General features: G+C 48.2%; 1 protein-coding gene across 8 annotated transcripts in view; it reads left to right on the top strand.

The window, feature by feature from the left end:
* Positions 1-21,542: 21,542 nt before the first annotated feature.
* The window catches only part of SPIDR (scaffold protein involved in DNA repair), a 393,663-nt gene continuing 393,326 nt past the window's right edge, over positions 21,543-21,879 (top strand). For 6 of the 8 annotated variants that reach the window (XR_016388576.1, XR_016388575.1, XR_016388574.1 and 3 more), the window contains exon 1: positions 21,543-21,653. Coding sequence is in view for 4 of the 8 variants with exons in the window: in XM_022556901.3 (XP_022412609.1) it covers positions 21,621-21,653 (33 nt within the window). In the remaining 4 variants the exon portion in view is untranslated. The remainder of the gene's footprint in view (positions 21,654-21,879) is intronic. The other 2 variants (XM_089899189.1, XM_022556905.2) reach the window with 1 other exon arrangement.

The raw sequence follows: 21,879 nt of genomic DNA, 5'->3' as shown, positions 1-21,879 counted from the left end.
GACATACAGATGGCCAAGAGGCACCTGAAAAGACGCTCCACATCGCTAATCATTAGAGAATGCAAATCAAAGCTACAGTGAGTTATCACCTCATAGTGGTCAGAATGGCCATCATTAAAATGTCTAGAAATAAATGCTGGAAGGGGTGTGGAGAAAAGGGAACCCTCCTACACTATTGGTGGGAATGTAAATTGATGCAGCCAATATGGAAAACAGTATGAAGGTTCCTCAAAAACTAAAAACAGAACTACCATATGAACCAGCAATCCCACTCCTGGGCACATATCCAGACAAAACTATAATTTGAAAAGATACATGCACCCCAGCATTCACAGCAGCAGTATTCACAATAGCCAACACATGGAAGCAACCTGAATGTCCCTCAATAGATGAATGGATATAGAAGATGTGGTACATATATACAATGGAATATTATTCAGCCATAAAACAGAATGAAATAATACCATTTGCAGCTACATGGATGGACCTAGAGATTATCATACTAAGTGAAGTAAGTCAGACAGAGAACGACAAATACCATATGATATCACTTATATGTGGATTATAAAATGAGGCCCAAATGAACCTACCTACAGAACAAAAACAGACTCACAAATATAGAAAACAGACTTGCGGTTGTCAAGGGGAAGACAGGGGAGAGGGATGGATTGGGAGTTTGGGATTAGTAGATGCAAATTATTATATATAGGATGGATAAACAAGGTCTTACTGTACAGCACAGGGAACTGTATTCAATACCCTGTAATAAACCATAATGGAAAATAATATGAAAAATATGTATATATGAATCACTTTGCTGTACAGTAGAAAGTAACACAACATTGTTGGTCAACTATACTTCAGTATCAATTAGTTTGAAGGCACTTTTATAAATTAGGCCTTATTTCTCTTGTCCTTTCATCCTGGGACAAATGTATAACAGAAACTAACCTGGATTACTCCGGGATGAACTCATATCACACAGAATAATTGTTGAACAAACCATGAATACCAGTTACACGATGGGACGTCCTGATCCAATATGAAGTTTGTAAACCTTGCATCAAGCCTGCAGAATCCACTAAATTTGGAAATTCAAACTGAAATGGAGCCACCTGTCCCATGACTTCTCCACAACTAGTTATACAACATCAACTGGAAACCATATACAATCAAATGAATGTAGACAGAAACAACTATAGTCTTTCTTTTTTTTCCTTTTAGATGAAGACGGCATTTAAGGTGATGTCTTGGGCCATTTCAGGGTGTTACTCAATTTCCTGGGTATCTGCCATGCACACAGGAGGTACACATGTTAGTTAACTTGTTTGTGCAACTATATGAAGGTAGTTAATACCACAAAACTGTATACGTAAAGTGAATTAAATGCTAAAGTCGTGTTTTGTATTTTTAATAACAATGGAAAAAAATGTAGTGCTGATATTTGTTACAAAAATAAACATTAAAAACATTCTTAGTGAAAAAAGCCACACAGAAAAGGCCACCTAGATCCCATATTCATCTTGTCTGCTTCAAATCCATCACGGTTGTCCAAATGCGGGGGAAACTCAGTAATGGGTCCAGAAAAAGAAAACTGGGTCAGGATGGAAAAAGACATTTTCATACAGTTGGGACAGTAGGTGAAAGCTGAAGTGGGGCTGAGTATTAAATTATAATGTGGACATCAGGATTTCTTCATTTAGGGGGTATGTGCTGGTTCCGTGGGCAAAACACACCGAGCATTTTGTGTGAAGTGCCAAATGTGAGTACTTTTTGCCATTATTGCAATTTTTCTGTACATTTTAAATTACTGGAAAGTAAATTACTTTTCTAGACAAACATGTCAGTATCATGACAGAAAATCAGATAAGACAGACATCAAATTTTGTTATAGAGGCCAAGACTTACCCAGACCAAGTTCAACCAAAGTTGTGATACTTATTTCCCTTGTAGGAGTCTGCATGGTATTAAGAGGCACCGTGGGAAGAGTATATTAGTAGCTACCATGTCTTGGGTCCTGGGGATTACCTGGGGTGCAGTAGAAACTGTGAGATTTTGGTATTGCAATTTTTCACATTACTTCAAAAAATATGTTAAAAAATAAATTCAGGGCTTCCGTGGTGGCGCAGTGGTTGAGAGTCTGTCTGCTGATGCAGGAGACACGGGTTCGTGCCCCAGTCCAGGAAGATCCCACATGCCACGGAGCGGCTGGGCCCGTGAGCCATGGCCGCTAAGCATGCGCATCCGGAGCCTGTGCTCCGCAACGGGAGAGGCCACAACAGTGAGAGGCCCAAGTACCGAAATAAATTAATTAATTAATTAATTAATTAATTAATTAAATTCAGTAAAGTTGCAAAATATGGAATCAGTATACACAAATCAGCTTTGTTTCTATACACTAATAATGGACCACCAGCAAGAAAAATTAAGAAAACAATCTCATTTACAATTCCATCAAAAAGAACGAACTATTTAGGAATAAATTTAACCAAGGACATGAAAGACCTATACTCAGAAAACTATAAAGCATTGATAAAGAAATTGAAGACACAATGGAAAAGAATATACTCAAGATGCTGGTGGAATGCATGTACAACCAACTTCGGAAGACAGCTTGGCAGTTTTTTCCAAATCTAAAAAGTCTCACCTTAGGATCCAAGAAGTGTACCTTTTGTATTTAGGCAACTGCTTTGAAAAACTGTGTTCAAACCAAAACTAGCATCAAGTAATGCACAGCAGCTCTATTCATAATGGCTAAAAACTTAAAGATATCAGGATGCCCTTCTGCAGATGAATTCATAAGCAAATTAGGGCACATACATGCCAAGGGGAGAATACACCACCCCAAAATATGCCCATTTGACAGAAAGATTATTTTGGACTGATTAATTTAAGAAACAGCAGACCCAGGAGAATCTTTCAACACCAAGTAGAAAATGCCCTTTTAGGAGGTACATTTACATTTATTAAGGATATCTCCATTTGTAAGGGTATGTCCCTCTCTGGACCAGGAATTGAATGATGACTAAATATCAAGAAAAGCTTGTTGGGACTTCCCTGCTGGCCCAGTGGTTAAGACTCCATGCTCCCAATGCAGGGGACCAGGGTTCAATCCCTGGTCAGGGAACTAGATCCCGCATGCTGCAATTAAGAGCCCGCATGCCGCAACTAAAGATTCCACAGGCCGCAACTAAGACCTGGTGCAGCCAAATAAATAAATGTTTAAAAAAAAAAAAAGCTTGTCAATGAAACAGGCCTGGATGTAAATCTGTGTAACAACCAAACCCTTGTTTACTGGGCTTTGCCTAATAATATCCCTTAAATGGCTGCCTCCATTCCCTAACATCTTTCTTTTCTTCTCAGCAGAAGATAGCATTTAAGGTAGTGGCTTGGGCCATTTCAGGGATTGACTCAGTTTTCCTGGCTATCTTTCAAGTATACAGGAGGTACACATGGTATATATTAAACTTCTGATTATTTTCTCCAGTTCATCTCTTTTTCATTACAAAGGAGATCTCAATAAAGAACATAGAAGTGTAGAGGGAAAATTATTTTTCCTCTCATATACATGCAGTGCAATAGTATTCAGAGATATAAAGGAATGGACCATCAACCCGTGCAAAAAAAAAAAACAATAGATGCATCTAACACATTGCTAAGTGAAAGAATCCAGTCTGAAGTGCTACACACTGTATGACCTCATTTATATGACATTCTAGAAAAGGCAAAACTGACATGGTAAGCAGTTTACGGAATATGTGGTTGAAATAGTCCATATGATACTTTAGTGGTGAATACCTGTCACTATGCATTTGTCTACACCCACAGATTTTTACAACCCAACAAGTAATTTACAATCTATTCAAACTTAGCTACCTAGGATATGGGAATGTCAAAGACTGGAATACAGAATGTAACAAAGAATCTAACTGATTCAGAAATGTATGAAAAAACTCACTGTTGGTAGTGAGACAAATGGGCTGACCTAAGTTAACTTTGGAAATGTACAGAATCTGTAGGCCAAAGACAAAATGTGCCATACATACACAGTGGACTCTATATTCTTTCCCATGAGGGGTAGTAGCTAACAGTACTGAAACTACTATATCAGTCATCAAATGGAACAGGCACTGAATTTAATAAATGACAAATGGTGGAAGCCAGGTTTCTTACCACTGGAGTTGAATGTTACAGTCAAACAAAGGGAGAAGGTTACAATATCCATGTCATAACAGATCCGGTTGGAGATATCAGTATAAACTCTCTTTAGCCTACACATAGTTCCACATGGAAATCTTTATAATTATGTGTATATGCATAGGCTGGGATACATGCACATATTTCTATGTACTGTCAGCTGAGCATATTTAGCTCCCACATGTAAGTTTTTAATACCATTCTCTAATAAAAGAAACAAGGGCTCTTTGAAGAAAGGGCTGATGCTAGGACTGAGACAGTAAATATATGAAGCAGGATAATCTTAAAATATCAGAAAGTAAAGAAGTACCAAAATTTTTTAAAACCCACAAAAGGAAAATTATGTAAAATGAAAACAAGAGCAAATGGAAAAAGCTCTCAACAGCCAAAGCAAGAATTAACTAAGCAGTCTAATAATGTAGAGCTGGATTATAAACAAAAGTTTACAATAATTATTCATGTGTCCAAACTGGTAAAAATAAATTACATAGTTTTTGAAGAATGGTGTTAAATAGAAATCTCCTATGCAGAAAGCTTCTAAACAATGTATATAGCCACTCAGCTGTCCAACAAGGATGTGAAGCTAACCCCTCTCTCCTCAAGTGTGGCTTCTGCATTATGACTTCCTCCTACATAAGACACACAGGATGGACATGGGAAAAAATTAACCTCACTGTGGGAAAACCTGGCAAACGTTACCTGAGCTGGGTGACCAAAATTAAGAATATAAGGGAGAAGTTCCCTTAAGAGCCCGTCCTCTTGATATATAGTGAAGAGGAAGCACTTCACCTCTGTGGTCTGCTTTTTCAAAGCCAAGTCTAACCACGACAAAACCACCAAGCAAATCCCAGCGCCCGGCAGTCTATACAATACCTGAGCAGCCCTCCTACACGCTGTCAAGGTCATGGAAACAAGGAGAGTCTGAGCAACTGTCACAGCCCAGAAGAGACTAAACACACATGATGACCCCATGTCCTCTGAGATCCTGGAACAAGGAAAGGTATAACAAAGGGAACGTGAATAGGGACTTCAGTTAATAGTAAAGTATCAGTATTTGTTCATTATTTGTCATGGTTCTGTAGAAAATTAGGAAAAATTAAACGTCAAATAAGAGAAACCTACTGTAACAAACTGGAAATCTAGAGGAGAAGGGGGATTTCTTTGTAAAAACACATTACCAAAATGGACCCTAAAGTAAGGAAAACACAAAAAGGCCAATTAACCACTGAGGAACCTCTTCCCCTACTGGTTATCCTATCACTGTTCCAGGCTTTCCCTCTCCTGGGACAGGGAAGGAGCAGGGACAGAGCTGTTTGCCAGCTCCCCTAGCTTATGACCCCGCCCAGTGTCTTCACCTACCCCAGCCACGCCTACCCAGTGAGGACACCTGAGGAAGGGTCAGGGATTACTGACTCAGATGGATCAACCAGGGCTTTTTCTTTTCCCAGCGACTGGACACACTTATGAAAGCAAAATAAATTAGTATTTATTGTAAGGGTAGAAATACATTAATACTTGCAAGTGGCAAGTTGAAGAATGGGTTTGGACCTGGCAGGTCCAGGGGCTCACACTGTCTCAGTGTGACCTTGCTTCTCTGCAAACTTTTGTCCCGCTCAGTGCCTTTGGGGGACCCCATTCACAGGCACAGGCTCTCTCACTGCCCTTGGAACAACAGCAGTTCTAGGCTGACAACCACTCACCATCCATTTTCCGAGAAAGAGTTTCTCCTTTTCTTAGATTCCAAGAAAGGCATGGTTTTAAATGCCTTTGGTCTGGCTTGGGTTGCCTTCTCATCCTTGACCCATCACCAGAAGATGGAAAATGGGACTGGCTAGATGTGGGTTATAAACCCATCTTCGAGCTGGGTGGAACATGGGGTCATCCTTCTGCAACTGTTTGGACTGGAAGCAGGTGAGATGTAATTCCCAAAGGAAAACTGAGGCACTTGGGCCTGAGAACAGACGCTGGCTGGGAGAAAGCAACAGATTCTAAGTCAATGACAGCTCACTGCACAGCACAGAATCTGACACAAAAGGAAGAAAGGGGTTCACTTAGGGTCAGGGGCTGCAGCGACTCATCCAGCGCTCTTACTGTCCCTCCCAAGACTGCAAGAAGTTCTTTCACTTGCTGAGAAGTCAGGATCATTGGTGGTGGTAAACTCAAGTCTCTTTCCTTGGGCATCAGGTCCTCACATCTCAGAGGCTGGCCCAGAACAGCCCATGTGCCGTCAGAAGACACACACACCTCATTCCTGCCCCTGAGAGGTGGGAGCCCTTGAGTTATGCCATCTCCCTGGCCATATTAATTGCCCATCCCTGAAAAACAATACTGCTCCTTTTCCAGTTTCTTCTCTCTCCTTTACTAAAAGGAAGAAACCAAATGCTAGGGTGGTAAGGAAACTCTTGTGCAATGAAGTAACGGGAGGCTCGAGAATTATTCCATGCCATGGAACCCATAATTGGCAGGCTTTCCAGAGGCCACATGGATGCATATGGGTCTCCAAGACAATGGCAGTGTCAGTGTAAACCTCCCACTGGGAGGTCCAGTTGCTCCCATATCTTTGATTCTTAATGAATATGCATGTCAAAAGTTTCTAACGACTGAAAGAGCAAAGGATTGCAGGGCCATGGTCTGCTGTATGGGTGTTGTGTCAGGGCCACACTCCAATGTTTAGAGGATTATTACCTCTCTTGGCAGCCTATGAGGCTGTGAGCGGGAGGCCTTTTTCTCAGCCACATGCATGTTGGTAGTTGAAACTTCTCAAAGGAATGTCTACACTGCCCAGGTAGCTCTTGAATTGCCAGCATCATGGTCAGCTCCATAACTGTACATGAGGGCCTGACAATGCCCAGGCTGGACTGAGCCAGAGGACCACAGATGCCTGCCTGGATAGTCAGAGGTCAAGGGCTGTCCTGCCTGAGACTTGATCATCTATTCATGCCCACTCAGATGGGACAAAGGATGCCTCCAGTGCCAGGAGGGCCCCAGCAGCCCTCAAGAAGGCAGCATCTGGGGGCTGGCAGGTCACTGCACCCAGTCTGGTATAAATCCACACATGTCCACTGAGTGCCCTCCAGTCTGGGCTGTGCTGGAACCTGGGGCTGCCCAGGCAGAGTAGGGCCAGCATCACCCTTCCCAGGTAGGAGGGCAGAAGGAAACCATGCATGACTTCTGACACCCTCCCCAATCCCTGACAGAGGTTGAGGTGGATAAGAAACAGTCCGAGACAAGAACAGACATTTCATTCTTCTCTCAGAGCCCAGGACTGGGGGAAGGGAGGCCAGAAAAACAGTTATTCACCTCAGCTCCCTGACTCCTGTTTGACCCTGGGCAAGTCCTATCCATTCTGGAGGCTTCACAGAGAAGGAGAGGGGAGGGCAATGAGGGCCAATTGTGCTTAAACCTAACTCTAACCTTTACCCTAAGAACCCTAACCTCTAACTGTAACCCCCTAACAACCCTAGCCCCAGACACCTAGACCCTCGCCACTGACCCCTAAACTCTAATCCCTGACCCTTTAACCACAACCCTCTACCATGACTCTCCAACGATGACCCATAACCCTAAACCGTGACCCCTGAACCCTCACACTGACTCAGCCCCAGGCCTAAAGCCTGGCCTAGTGGGTGCCGAGGGATGACTGAATGAACTCTCAAATAAACCAAGGAATTACATCTTCCCGACCACGAATTTAGCAATGGTTTCTTAGATTTGACAGTAAAGCATAAGAAATGAAAGAAAAAAATAAATTGGATTTCCTCAAAATTACAAACCTTTGTGCATCAAAAGAGGCTATCCAGAAAGTAAAAAGACAGCCCACAGAATGGAAGACAATATTGGCACATTATATATCTGCTAAGACTCTTTACCTAGAATATACCCAGGACTTTTACAACTCATCAACAGAAAGACAAACAATGAAATTTTTGAAACAGACACAATGGCTTGCATGGACTGCTCTCCAGGCAAGACATACAAACGGTCAACAAGGACATGAAAAGATGTCAAACGTCAGGAGTCATGATGAAAATGCAAATTAAGGCCACAGTGTGATGCCCCTTCACACACACTAGAATGAAAACAAATTTTAAAATAAATTTTAAAATACATAAATAAAAATAACAAATGTTGGCAACAATGTAGAGAAATTGGAACCCTTAAAAGTTACTTGTGGAGATGTACAATGGTGCAGTCTATGTGTACAAACCTTTAGCATTTACTCAAAAATATAAAATATCATTACCATGTGGTTCAACAGCTCCACTCCTAGATATATACCAAAAAAGTGGAAAACAGGCGTTCAAACAAAAACTTGTACACCAGCGATTCATAGCAGCACTGTTCACAATAGCCCAGGGTAGGAAAGATTTAAATGTCCATCAGCAGGTAAACGGATAAGCAAAGTACGGTAGATCCATAAGCTGCATTATTCTGTCATATAAAGGAATAAAGTAAAATTATACAGCCGCTGTGGAAAACTGTATGGTGGCTCCTCAGAAACATGGAAAATGTATGATCCCTTGATTCTGCTCCAGGGTGTACACCCAAAATATTAGAAAGGACTGGAACAGACATTTGTACCCCATATTCATAGCAACATTATTCACAATAGCCAAAAGGTGGAAGCAACACAACACATCCTTCAACAGATGAATGGATAAGTACAGTGTAGTATATACGCAATGGAATATGATTCAACCTTTAAAACTAAGGTAATTCTCACACATGCTACAATGTGGATGAACCTTGAAGTCATTATGCTAAGTGAAACCAGCCAGACACGAAAAGGACAAACGTTCTATGATTCCACTAGTATGAGGTATGCAGATAAGTCAAATCCAAAGACAAAGTAGAATAAGGTTGCCAGGGGTTGAGGGGAGTTAGTGTTTAATGGCTACGGTTTCACATGGGGAAAATAAAGTTCTGGAGGTGGATGGTGAGGATATTTTTACAACAATGTGAATGTACTTAAGGCCATAGAACTGCATACTTACAAATGGTTTAAATGGGGCTTCCCTCGTGGCACAGTGGTTAAGAATCCGCCTGCCAATTGCAGGGGACACGGGTTCAAGCGCTGGTCCTGGAAGATCCTGCATACCGCAGAGCAACTAAGCCCGCGAGCCACAGCTACTGAGCCCTCATGCCACAACTACTGAAACCCATGCGCCTAGAGCCTGTGCTCCGTAACAAGAGAAGCCACCGCAATGAGAAGCCTGCACACGGCAACAAAGAGTAGTCCCGCTCGCCGCAACTAGAGAAAGCCTGCGTGCAGCAACAAAGACCCGACACAGTCAAAAAATAGAAAATAAAATAATTTTTTAAAAAGTTTTTAAAAAATGGTTTAAATGGCAAATGTTACGTGTTTTTAATCCCAATGGAAAAAATGAATGAAATAATGATCAATGTTACAAGGCGGATAAACAGTGAAAACGTCCCAAGTGAAAGAAGCCATACAGAAAACCACCCAGATCATGCTCATCTTGTACACTTTCAATCCAGCAAGGTTTATAAAGTGAGGAAAAGCCCCAGTGATGGTTCCAAGAAGAGGAAACTGGATTCGAATGGAAAAATACATTTCCACAAAGCTGGGGCAGCTGGTGAAAGTTGAAGCAGGTCTGTGGATAGGATTATAATGTGGAAACCATAATTATTCCTCATTGTGGGGTTATGTGCTGGTTCCCTGGGAGAGTGGCCCTCCCACTCTCACAGGGTAAAACACATTGGAATATTTTGTGAATGTGGAAAACTTTATACTGCTATTTAAAGTTTTTTATACACTTGAAATTTACTAGAAAATAAAGTACTTATCAAAACAACCATGTCATACCAAGCCAGAAATACAGACATCAAACTCTGTTATAGAGGCCAAGCCCTACGCAGATCCAGTTCACCCACAGTGGTGATGCTAATCACCCTTGTAGGAGTCCACATACTACAAGAGGCACCATAGGAAGATTATATTGGGAGCCACTATGTCTTGGGTGCTGTGGATGACCTGGATGTAGATGAAACAGTGGGATTTCTGAATTCTAGTTTTCCACATTCAACCACCAAAAAACTGTTACAACTAAAAAATGAATTCAGTAAAGCTGCAGGATACAAAAAAAAAATCAATGCACAAAAATCATTTGTGATTCTATACACTGATAATGAACCATCAGAAAAAGAATTAAAAAAAAAAATCCCGGGCTTCCCTGGTGGTGCAGTGGTTGAGAGTCCGCCTGCCGATGCAGGGGACACGGGTCCGTGCCTCGGTCCAGGAAGATCCCACATGCTGTGGAGCGGCTGGGCCCGTGAGCCATGGCCGCTGAGCCTGCGCGTCCGGAGCCTGTGCTCCACAACGAGAGAGGCCACAACAGTGAGAGGCCCGCGTACCGCAAAAATAAAAATGAATACTGTGAAAATATGCATTCTAAGGCGGGTCTTCCCTGGCCGTCCAGGGGTTGGGACTCTGCGCTCCCACTGCAGGGGGCGTGGGTTCGATCCCTGGTTGGGGAACTAAGATCCCGCATCCTGCATGCTACATGGTGTGGGCCAAAATTTTTTTTAACTTAAAAAAATATGCATTCTAGCCAAATTAATGTACACATTCAACGCAATCCTTACCAAAAGTCCAATGACATTTTCCATAGAAACAGAACAAATAATCTTAAGTTGTGTGTGGAACCACAAAGGACCCAGAAGAGCCAAAGCGACCCTGAGGAAGGAGAACGGGCTGGAGGCGTCTCCCTCCCTGATTTCACACTAGATTACAAGGCTACAGTCCCCAAAACAAGTGTGGAATTGGCACAGAAACAGGCACACAGACCAGAGGAACAGAGCAGAGAACCCAGGGATCAACCCACAGGTATGTGGTCAGTTAATTCACAAGGAAGGAGCCAAGAACATACACCAGGACAAGGACAGTCCCCTCAATAAATGGTGCTGGGAAAACCAGACGCCACATGCCAAAGAACACTGCACTCTGTCTACACCACACACAAAAGGGGTCAAAAGCCCAGTTTTCCACATCAAGCCCTTCCTCTCCTGGGTCCTCTGAAGACAGACACCCTCAGCGGTCAGCCACACACAGGAACCTTCTGCCCACTTTTCCTCACCTTCTCCCTCAGCGGCATCACCTCCCGGCAGGTCCTGAGGAGACCAGGCTCCTGTCAGCATGAACTGGACCCCACAGTGTCCCAAAGCTGAAGCCCCAGCGGGTTCTGAGGAGACCCGGCTTCTGTTAGTGTGGACTCGACCCCGGCTTGTCCCGAAGCCTGGCCATCAGCGTGGACTCAGCCCAGCGTGTTCTAGAAGCCAAAGCCCCAGCAGGTCCTGAGGAGACAGGGCTCCTCTCAGCATGAACATGAACAGCATGATCTAAACAGACATTCCGCCGAAAAAGATATACAGATAGTAAAAGTCATACAGAAACAAGCTCAACATCATATACCATTAGGGAATTGCAAATTAAAATCATGAGCTATCACAGCACACCTATTAGGACTGCTAAGCTCCAAAACTATGACAATACCAATTGCTAGAGGGTGAGGAGCAAAAGGAACGCTCCCTCATAGCTGGGGGGATGCATGTGCGGCCACTTTGTAAGACAATTTGGCAGATTTTCCAAAGCTAAACAAGTCTCATGTTGGGATCCAACTTCCAGTATTTAGGCAACTGCTTTGAAAATCTATGTCCAAATGCAAACAAGGATGCAATTATGCACAGCAGCACTTCCATAATGGCTAAAAACTTGAAGAAATCAGGATACCCTTCAAAAGATGAATGCAGTAGAATATGCCACCCCAAAATATGTCTCTCTGGCATAAGGATTATTGGTCTGCTTTAAAAAAAAAACAAAAAACAAAAAAGGACTCCCCTGGTGACTCAGTTGTTAAGAGTCCGCCTGCCGATTCAGGGGACACAGGTTCGAGAAAAAGGGCTTCCCTGGTGGCTCAGTGGTTAAGAGTCCACCTGCCGATTCAGGGGACACAGGTTCGAGCCCTGGTCTAGGAAGATCCCACATGCTGCAGAGCAACTAAGCCTGTGAGCCACAACCACTGAGCCTGTGCTCTAGAGCCCACGAGCCACAACTACTGAGCCCATGCGCCACAACTACTGAAGCCCGCACGCCTACAGCCTGTGCTCCGCGACAAGAAAAGCCACCACAATGAGAAGCCCGCGCACCGCAATGAAGAGTAGCCCCTGCTCGCCACAACCAGAGAAAAGCCTGCACGCAGCAACGAAGACCCAATGCAGCCAAAAATAAAATAATAAAATTTTAAAAAAATCTCAGAAAACTGAGATTGCCGTTTTATGAAGGACATTTACAACAGAGAAATCTCCATTTATGAGGGTATGGCCCTCTTTGCACCAAAAATAGAAGAATAATCTTAAGTAACTCTTTCCAATGGGGAAGTCCTGACTTAAACGTGCAAACAGGCATACCCTTGTTTACTGTGCTGTGCATGATAACCTGCCTTAACTGGCCTTCCCCCCGTCCCCAGCATCTTTCTTCTGTTTTTAGCTGAAGACGGTATTTAAAGGGATGGTTTTGGTCATTTCAGGGCCTGACTCAGTTTCCCGTGGTATCCCCCCTGTATTCAGAAGGTATACATGTTATTAAACTTCGGCTTTTCTCCTGGTAATCTGTCTTTTATTACAGGGGCAGGGGTGGCCTCAACCAAGAACCTAGAAAAGTAGAGGGAAAATTGTTCTTCCTCCCATACACATGCAGTGGAATACTACTCAGCAGAAGAGAATGCACCACCAACCTATGGAAAGACATGGATAAATCTTCAGTATACACTGCTAAGTGAAAGACTCCAGTCTGCGGAGGCTGCACACAGCATGACGCCATTGATGACATTCCGGGAAAGGCAAAGCTACGTAGATGATAAGCAGATCATGGGGTGGGGGTTTGAAGTAGTCCATGTGATACTCTAGGGTGGATGCCCGTCACTATGCATTTGTCTAAGCCCACAGATGTGCATAGCCCAAGGGGCCAATCATCATCTATTCAAATTTAGTTATTTAGGATGTAGGAGTGTTGCAGGATGGAATACATAATGTCACAGAATCTAACTGTATTAGAAATATATGGAAACAACTCACTGTAGGGGATGGGATAAAAGGTGCTGACCTAAGTTACCTTTGGAAATGAATGGAATCTGTAGACTGAAGGCAAAAGGGACCATATATAAACAGTGGGCTTTATTCTACGAAGTTCTTTCCAGGGTGTAGTAGCTAACAATTCTGAAACCTCTGCACATGTAACCTGGAAAGGAGCAATGCACAGATAAATGGCGGATGGTGGGAGCCAGGGAGCCAGCCACAGCCTTGCTGTGGGAGTGGGAGGTTACAGATAAGCAAGGGGAGAGCCTCTGCCCTCGTAATCCTGGATCTGGGCTTCCTGGGAGGATGTTGACTGGCCGGGGAAAACACACAGATCTTCATGCTGGCAAGACCCTGCAGACATAAGAACTTCATGCCCCATCTTTCCACCCATACCTGCTGGAAACACTCAGCCCTCCATAATCAGTCAATTGCAGCGTTTAAGACATTCTCACCCCCAGGCAGATAAAGGGGCATGAGGGTCTTGCTTACCCCTAAGCTGTCCCAGAATCCAGGCCCTGGGGGTGGAGCCAGGATGGGGGTTCCTGGGCCTCTGAATCCAGGCCCTGGGGGTGGAGCCAGGTTGGGGGTTCCTGGGCCTCTGACCAGCAGGTGAAAGGAAGGAGGAAGACCAGTCCTGAAGACAGAGGTTCCCTCAAGTCTGTGAGCCCAGTAGCCCTGATGGGGTTCATTCCCAGTGCGGACATGGGTGGGGCCTGCAGTGGTTCTCTGTTCCCCCTGGGCCCTTTGATGAAGCCATGGCAACACTGGGCCCAGACGTCTCCTGGCGGTGTCTCGAACTGACACAGTGGTTTTACAAAGGAACAGGAGAATGGAGCTGAGCCCCTGATGGCCACTCCTTTCTGGATCTGAGTTGCTTCCAACAGGACCGCAGTCACCTGCATGTAGTCTGCTGTGACCTACCTGCCCCCACTGGCCTTTCCTCTCCCTCCCTGCGATGATTCCAGTGACATTTCCAGCCTGGATCCCTCTCCTAGGCCAGATGCCTCTGTCCAGCCACTGCATCCCCGTCTCCCTTGGGGGCTAACAGGCCCCTCAGAGGACTGGGCCAGCAGCTCCCCACACCCAGGAGCAGCCCCACCTTCCCAGGTTGCTGAGCCCAGGCACCGGGTGTAACCAAGCAGGACCCTACGGGGCCTTCCCAGGACAGACCCCTCCCCCATATCCTCTGCTGTAGGTCCTCTCTGAAGTACCTGGATAACAGTGTCTGATGCACCCTTCCTCCACCACCAAGTGGAAGAAATTAACTACTTGATGATCATGAACAGGTAGCCCCGGAGCTTCTGGTGCCTAAGAATTTATAATGTTAACCGCCTGTTACCTCACCATCAACCAGAGAATTGTGCACCAGCTGATCACATACCCTGCGTCCCCCTCCTTCACCTGGCCTTTAATATTGCTTTGCTGAAATCCTTCAGGGTGTTTGGGGTTTTAGAGCACAAGCCACCTGGCCTCCTTGTATTGGCACTTTTACAATTAAAGCTGCACTTTCCTTCACCACACGTGGGGTCAGCAGACTGGCTTTACTGCACTTGGGCAAGCGGACCCAAGCTTTGTTCGGTAACACTGGGGTCTCCCAGGCTCACACCCTCCTTGTGCCCCAGTGACTGTCACCTGCTCCTCCAGAGTCTTCTTGCAGCAAAAATAGAAATGAAGTTTTCCCTCCCCTGAGAACAAGGAAAACAAAGGAACAGCGAAGAGGCTAGAGAAGAAACATAACCTGGGCTGAAAGAGTTCATCACTCTTTGTTTTACTTTGTCACTCATTTGTAGTAACTAGATTTGTACTTTACAAGACTAACCTCACTCCCTGACACTATGTAATTTACATTCGGCACCCATCACCCCTAACTCTGTGTGAGTTACATCCCCTGCCTCTCACTCCCTAACCTTATTATGTCCAGCACTTACATTCTATACGCTCCTCATAACAAACCCCCTATGGTTTTTGCATTTCAGAAACGAGGTTACTGCCGATAAACCAGAGGCAAACGGACGTAATTACAGACTGCCGGGCGGCCTGATGCCAACTATGACTGTTTTGAAATGATGCAAAGGAAAGGAGGAATGCAAGACCTTCACTACTTTGATCCTTATCCTATACCCCGGACTGCGAGAGCCCCACATATAAAATCTTCCCTGATTCTCAAGGAGGGAGTGCCCAGTTCTTGAGGCACTAGCCGGCTGTGTCTTCCTTTCTGCCTGGCAGAAAAATAAAGCCATCTCTCTCTTCCTCCAAAACCCATCTCCGTATTTCTGTTCAGCCTCGGTGCACAGGGAAGCCGAGATTTCGACAACAGTCTGTGGCCAGTTCCCACACTAATTTCCCTCTACACCCACAGCCCTGGCCCAAGCCCGATCTGGTGCCTGGTTCCTCCATCAGGCCTGACAAAGCTCCCTGCCCGCACGGTGCGTCTCACATTCCACCCCAACGTGGTTTTTCTGAAGCATAAACGAGACGGACTCTCTCCCACCTGTAATCCCCCAAATGTTTCCCCACTTTCACTAGGGTATTTGCCGGGAGGACATCTGCCAAAGCCCTGAGAGTCCCCAGCATCCCCACTAGGCTGCTGGCTACTGAGTTCCCTGACAATGGGCACCTCAGCAGGCCAGGAGACACAGCAGGAAACCCCAGAACTGCTCACCTCAGGACGGGGCAGGCACTGCCATGGCCTCATCAAAGAGAGAAGAGGAGGGTTCCCCAGCTGGGACACAAACTCTGCACGAGTGGCCTCTCCTTGAGCCATTACATCACCTCGTGTGACTTGAGGGAAGGAAGGACCGAAGCACACTTGGTTCCTAAGGAGGATGGTATAGGCTCAGTCACGTCCCCCCAAATTCACATGCTGAATCCCTAACCCCCAGGACCCCAGGATGTGGCTGTATTTGGAGATGGGATTTTTAAAGAGGTGATCAACATAAAAATGAGGTCACTAGAGTGGATCCTAATCCAATAGGATTGATGTCCTACAAGAAGAGATTAGGACACAGATAGGCACAGGGGGAGATCATGTGAGGACCTGGGGAGAAGACAGCTGTCTAAGCACCAAGGAGAGAGGCCTCAGGAGAAGTCAGCGTGCACACACCTTGATCTCAGCATCCAGGACTGGGAGATAGGTCTGTTATTCAAGCTGCCCTGTCTGTGCTATTTGTTACGGCGGTCCTGAGCAGACTCACACTCAGGGTAACTCAGGGCTCAGACTGGACAGAGCCCACTCTCCATCCCCCTGTACGTGAGTTACAGGAACCCTGGGAACTGAGGAGGGGGTCCCTGAGGGGAGGCACAAGTTACAAGATGCTAGGCATTAACATGGCTGCATTCAAGTTAAACATGCCTGAAGTCCAATCACACGAGATGGTTTTGTCCTGTATGTACATTGGCCCCTTCAGTCTGAACTGCAGATCTTTGGCTTCACCATCTCCACTGAGAGCATTAGCTTCCCTGCTGTGGACAGTCTCCTATAGGATTTCCAGAACCACAAAGCATCGAAGCTTCACAGGACCCAGAGTCTGTGCGCTACCGTCCAGGTGACCCTCACAACAGGGCCGCGCAGCTGCCCATCAGAACCCATTTCCCTTTTTCCTGTTCACAGCTACCCTGCACCTCCCAGCCTTCCCACCCCTTACAGCTGGGGCGCAGTTTCTCGTGTTACCAAGGGGAAGGGGTGAACGTGGTGAGGGCCTTGGCCAGCCTGCATCCTAGGACGGAGGGCATGATGCCCACCTGGTCACCCCACCCTGCTGGTTGGAGGCCTCACCTGGAAGCAGGGAGGAGAAACAAGGGGGACAGAGCCTGGGACCTCACACCCACCTGCCCTGGAATCTCACAAGAAGGGGACAGAGACACCTTGAACTCCAGCCCAGTTCTGGGAGACACTTTCTTCCAGCAACAAACTTTACCTTAAAAGCCAAGGTGCTTTACAAAGCCCTCCCCAGCTGTCACAGAAAGTCAGGCTTCATCTCATCACACTTTTCTCAAACCCCAGCTCACGCTGAGACCACCTCTCGGGTGATGGTGCTTCAGAGCAGCCTCTTTAAAAGATCCCTGGAGTTCAGCTCTCCCAGCCCTGCCTTCAGTTTAAGGGAGAAATTTCCTTGGCAAACCTTCTCAGTTTCCTTGACAACCAAGCTTCACAATCTCCCAAACTCTTCTCCTTCAAACATTCCTATTCTAGGCTGGATGAGCCTAAAGAGACAGTGCTGTCATCACGTGCCAGAAACCGATTCCCCCAAGCCCGTAGTTACTGGTTACATGATGCTATTGATGATGAGATCCCAGAAGAGCCAGCTTTCCAATATAACCATTTCTGGACTCGGCACTGGGTCCCTTTCAACGGGCCGAGTGGAGTGGCTGTTTCCACGTGCCCCGTGGTGGAAGAGCTCACCTAATGCAGCCAGGACTTCATCCTTTCCAGGTGATTCCAGGGTCCTCACTCTGCCCAGACCCCACCCACATGGCTGCTGTCTGTGCCAGTCTATACAGGACCTTGGTAATCTCCTAAAATGAGGGTTATTTTATACACAGGTAATGGGTTGAATGCTGACCCCAAAAGATGTGCCCCCCCAGAACACATGAACAGGACCATATCTGGGAAAAGCGTCTTTCTATATGTAGTTAAGGATCTAGAGGTGAGGTCATCTTGGGTTAGGGTGGCCCTCAATCCAATTGAGAGAGTCCTTATGAGAGACAAAAGAGGAGAAACACAGACACAGAGGAGAAGCCACATGAAGACAGAGGCAGAGACGGGAGGGATGCAGCCGCAAGCCTGGGAATGCCTGGAGCCCCCAAAAGCTGGAAAAGGCAGGAAGAACCCTATCCTGGAGCCTTTGGAGAGACTTCTGTCCTGCAACACCTTGATCTCAGATGTCTGGTCTCCAGGACTGGGGGAGGATGAATTCCTGTTGTTTTAAACCACCCAGCTTGTGGTCATTTGTTACAGAAGCCACAGAACGGTCACACAGACCCTACTCTGTAGGATTCTGGAGTGCGGGTCTCATTAAAGGCCGACAGAGGCTGGATTGCAGAACCCTTAGAGTCAGCCTTGGGCCCCAGAAATCATAAAGCAGAGGCTGGACACCAGAATGTTGAGGGGTCAGTTGGAAGCCCATCCCTAAGGGTGCTGGCTGCACATGGCCTCCCCAGGTTTTTACGCCTGTACATGTTGGGGATAAGTATTTCCCTCCTGATTCAGGACCTCTGATGTCACCGTTCACGTTGCTAATTAAGAACCCACTAGTTACACAGATGAAAACCCTATCAGGGCACTTGCTCTAGTGGTAAACAATTCTGAAGTTGGTCAGAGGTGGGGAATCGTCTCCCATGCAGCCAGCAGCCCCCCACCCCGCAAGGAGCATCCTCTTTGCAAAGCTGGGGGACCGTGCCAAGGAGTCTCTGAGTAAACGTGAGCTGAGCCCTAGGCCAGCTGCTGCTGAACTGTTCCCACCCTTCCCAGGTAAAACACCTGAATGTGTGCAAGGACTTGAAAGCCTACAGGAAGGGCCGTGGAACCACCCCAGCCACAGCACGCCGGCCGACTTGGTGTCTGCAGGCCAGCCAGGATGGTCCTGGCCCTGGGCGTTCTTCTGGAAGCTTTCCATTTCCCTGCCTGACATACCCCTCCTGTCCCGGCCCCCACTGCTTTTTTCCTTCCTCACCTCTGCCCTGGGAGAAATTCCAACAGCAGTTACGGGTGACACATCCTCTTCTTTAGCAGGTGGCAGCCCGGCAACTCCTGCGGAAAGTCCAGCAGAGCCCCACTCACACCGAGCCACCCACAGAGCCGTGGGCCCTACTCCCTCCCACCATCCCAGCGGCAAAACTGCTGACAGGGCAGAGAATATGGCATCAGGTACAGCTGCAGGGGCTCTTGCTGCCTGGAGGGGTGTTTATATTGACCTCAACCCAGGCACACCTGGGGAGGGCTGGCTGGCCAGGTCAGGCTGCCCAGGTCAGCCAATCCTCGTCCCTCAGGGGCTCAGAGTTGTAGAAAATGGGCCTTGCTGCACTGGCCAGGTCCAAGGAACAGGTGTTGGGTCCTCAGGGTCAGGATACACACGGGGCTGCATCCCTGCTTGTTTTCTAATCATTTTGTCTGGTCCATGAGTGGGAGACAACTTCAAGACCCTCTCCTAATGAAAGGAACCCAGGAGTCAGGGAGAGGAGGGGTGGTGGGTGAAAACAGAGGCCTGGTGCCCCAGCTGCAGTGGAAGCCTCTGGAAGATCCGGTGGAAGGAGGCCGCACAGAGTGAAGCCCAGGGTCACAGACCTGTCGGAGCTGCTGTTTGTTAGTTCAGGTCCTGCTCTGAGGTGCTCAGGGTCAGCTCTGAGCAACAGGTGAGCTGGGGGTGCTCTGCAATGAGGGCTACATGCACAGTTCCTGGGTGCCCAGCCTTGCTGGGTGCCTGCCCAAGTGAGCTCCATACCTGGGGAGGGGCCTGACCACGAGGGCCCCAGGGGCTGCTGGGTACCTGCCCAGGTGAGCTCCATATCCTGGGAGGGGCCTGACCACAACAGCCCCGTGGGCTGCTGGGTACCTTCACATGTGATCTCCATTTCCAGGGAGGGGCCTGGCCACGAGAGCCCCGTGTGCTGGGAGGGGGGCATGTGTATGAGCGTCCTCTCTGTGCAGCCGGCACAGAGTTGCTTAGCAACTTCCCTGTGGGCAGTGCTGGGATGAAATGAGAACTAGGAGATGCCACGGGGCCCCTGAACCCGTCCATCCAGGGTAATGAGGTCAGTAGGTGGGTGCTGGCCACCGGGCTGTGTGAGGGAGGCCCACGGGTACCTCTTGTTTCTTCCACCTGACACCACGGAGGCCTCCCCAGGACAGAGCAGACAGCCTGTCTGGGGCAGGTGGGAGCTCCTGGTGACGCTGCAGGGGACATGAGAGGGACGGACCAGGCAGGAGGAGGTGGGAGCCCAGGCAGAGCCATGGGGCTCGGGGCCGAGGGGGCCTTTCTGGGTCTGAGCTGGGAGTGGATGTGCAGGTGGTGCGTGTGATCCAGGAAAGCTGCCCTGGTGACGTGAGGCTGATCCTGCTTCACAGTGACAAGCCTTCCGGATGATCCCAAAACAGGATAGTGAGACGGATCCTGTTAGAAGAAGGTAAGTGAATCCCCCCAAGAGGAGGCTCTGCGAACTCGTCCCGGGAGGGGGGTGAAGGGAACAGGTGTGGAAGCTGCGAGGAGTGGGCAGTCCCCCTGGGCGGGCGGCGGGTGCAGACCCCACTCCGTGGCCTCACATCTGGGCTTCTGGCTGGATTACCTGGCTTCTCGGAGCCTCAGCGTCCCAGTCTGCTCGTGGGGTGATGGTAGCATAGATTGACTAGTAATTTGCTCAGAACAGGGTAGAAAGGGGTCTAGTGGAAATTCCACAGAACACTGTCAGTATGGGGATCCCCAGTCTTCAGGATCTGTCCGAGCAGACTTGCAGCAGAGCCTGGGGATGGGCTCCGTTTGGTGGGTCCCCCCGTTTCCTGAATCTCGGAAGGGGCAGCTCCAGTGTGCTGTGGCAGGTTCATCGCACACCTGGAAGCATCCAGGCCTCAACGTTCAGCAGCCCCCGAGCCCTGTATCTGGGCCCCCAGGAGGCAGAAGGGACAGGCCAGCGTCCTCTTTGACCCTCTTCCTGCCCAGAACATTCGAGGACCAGGCCGTCATTAGGGAGAAGCAGCGATTCTGGCGTCTCTGAACTTGAAAACTTCTGCTCTGGATACTAAGCCCCTGCTCTCAAGTAGATGGGGAAATAACACCCCTGTCTCCGGTTATCCACGGCTGCAACCATTCCCTAAGCACCGCTTGCTGAATTCATAGCCCACTTCGGGTTACCGTTTATTTTTATTAAGGCCGGTCCTTGCCTGACAAAGCACATCAAGCACGAGCTTTATTTGAAAAACCCCGCGCGGGTTTTTCAGCAGCTCCCTGACCAGGAGGCTACGGCGGCGCTGCGGCCACTCCAGCGCGTGCTCTGCCGGACCCCGGCCCAGTTACAGGCAGGCCGAGCAACACAGGACAACCCGGACCTACAGCTGGTGCCGGCGCCAGGTTCCCAGCGGCCGCAGTGTAGATTAGTGCCAGGAAGCGTGGGTAGCAGGGAAACCACGCCCCCGCGCGAGTGTCCGCCAATCGCAGAGTGCAGTGAGGCGCGGCGGGCTGGGAGGGCGGTGCGTCCGGAGAATCCCCGCCCTCAGCCCGAGCGTCCGCCAATCGCAGAGCGCGGTGTGTCGCGGCGCGCCGAGTTGGTCCGGGGACGCGCGGCCTTCCGGCGGCCTGAGGGGGTGGCACGCTCTGGAGGAGGCGGCGCGCACGGAGATGCCCCGCGGAGGCCAGTCTCGTGGCTCGAAGGTAGGCTGTGGGTCTCTGCGCGCCGTCTCCTCGGTCCCCCCACGTCGGCTTCGCCCGCGGGGCGCGTGTGGCTGGCCCCGGGCTGGTGGGCGGCCGGGGCGTCTGTGGCGTGGACGCAGCCCGCGTTGGAGGCGGGGCGGGAGGGGCCGCCTCCCTGGAGGGCGAGGGTCGCGGCTGCGGGGCGACCGGCGCGGGTGAGCCCGGCCGTGCGGCCCGAGTCCAGCTG

Source organism: Delphinapterus leucas, chromosome 17 (assembly GCF_059928025.1).
Source record: "Delphinapterus leucas isolate spDelLeu-1000000601 "Yukka" chromosome 17, BTC_Dleu_Yukka2, whole genome shotgun sequence".
NCBI lineage: Eukaryota > Metazoa > Chordata > Mammalia > Artiodactyla > Monodontidae > Delphinapterus > Delphinapterus leucas.
The sequence above is the reverse complement of the archived record's forward strand: the minus strand, read 5'-3'. Positions and strand labels throughout refer to the sequence as shown.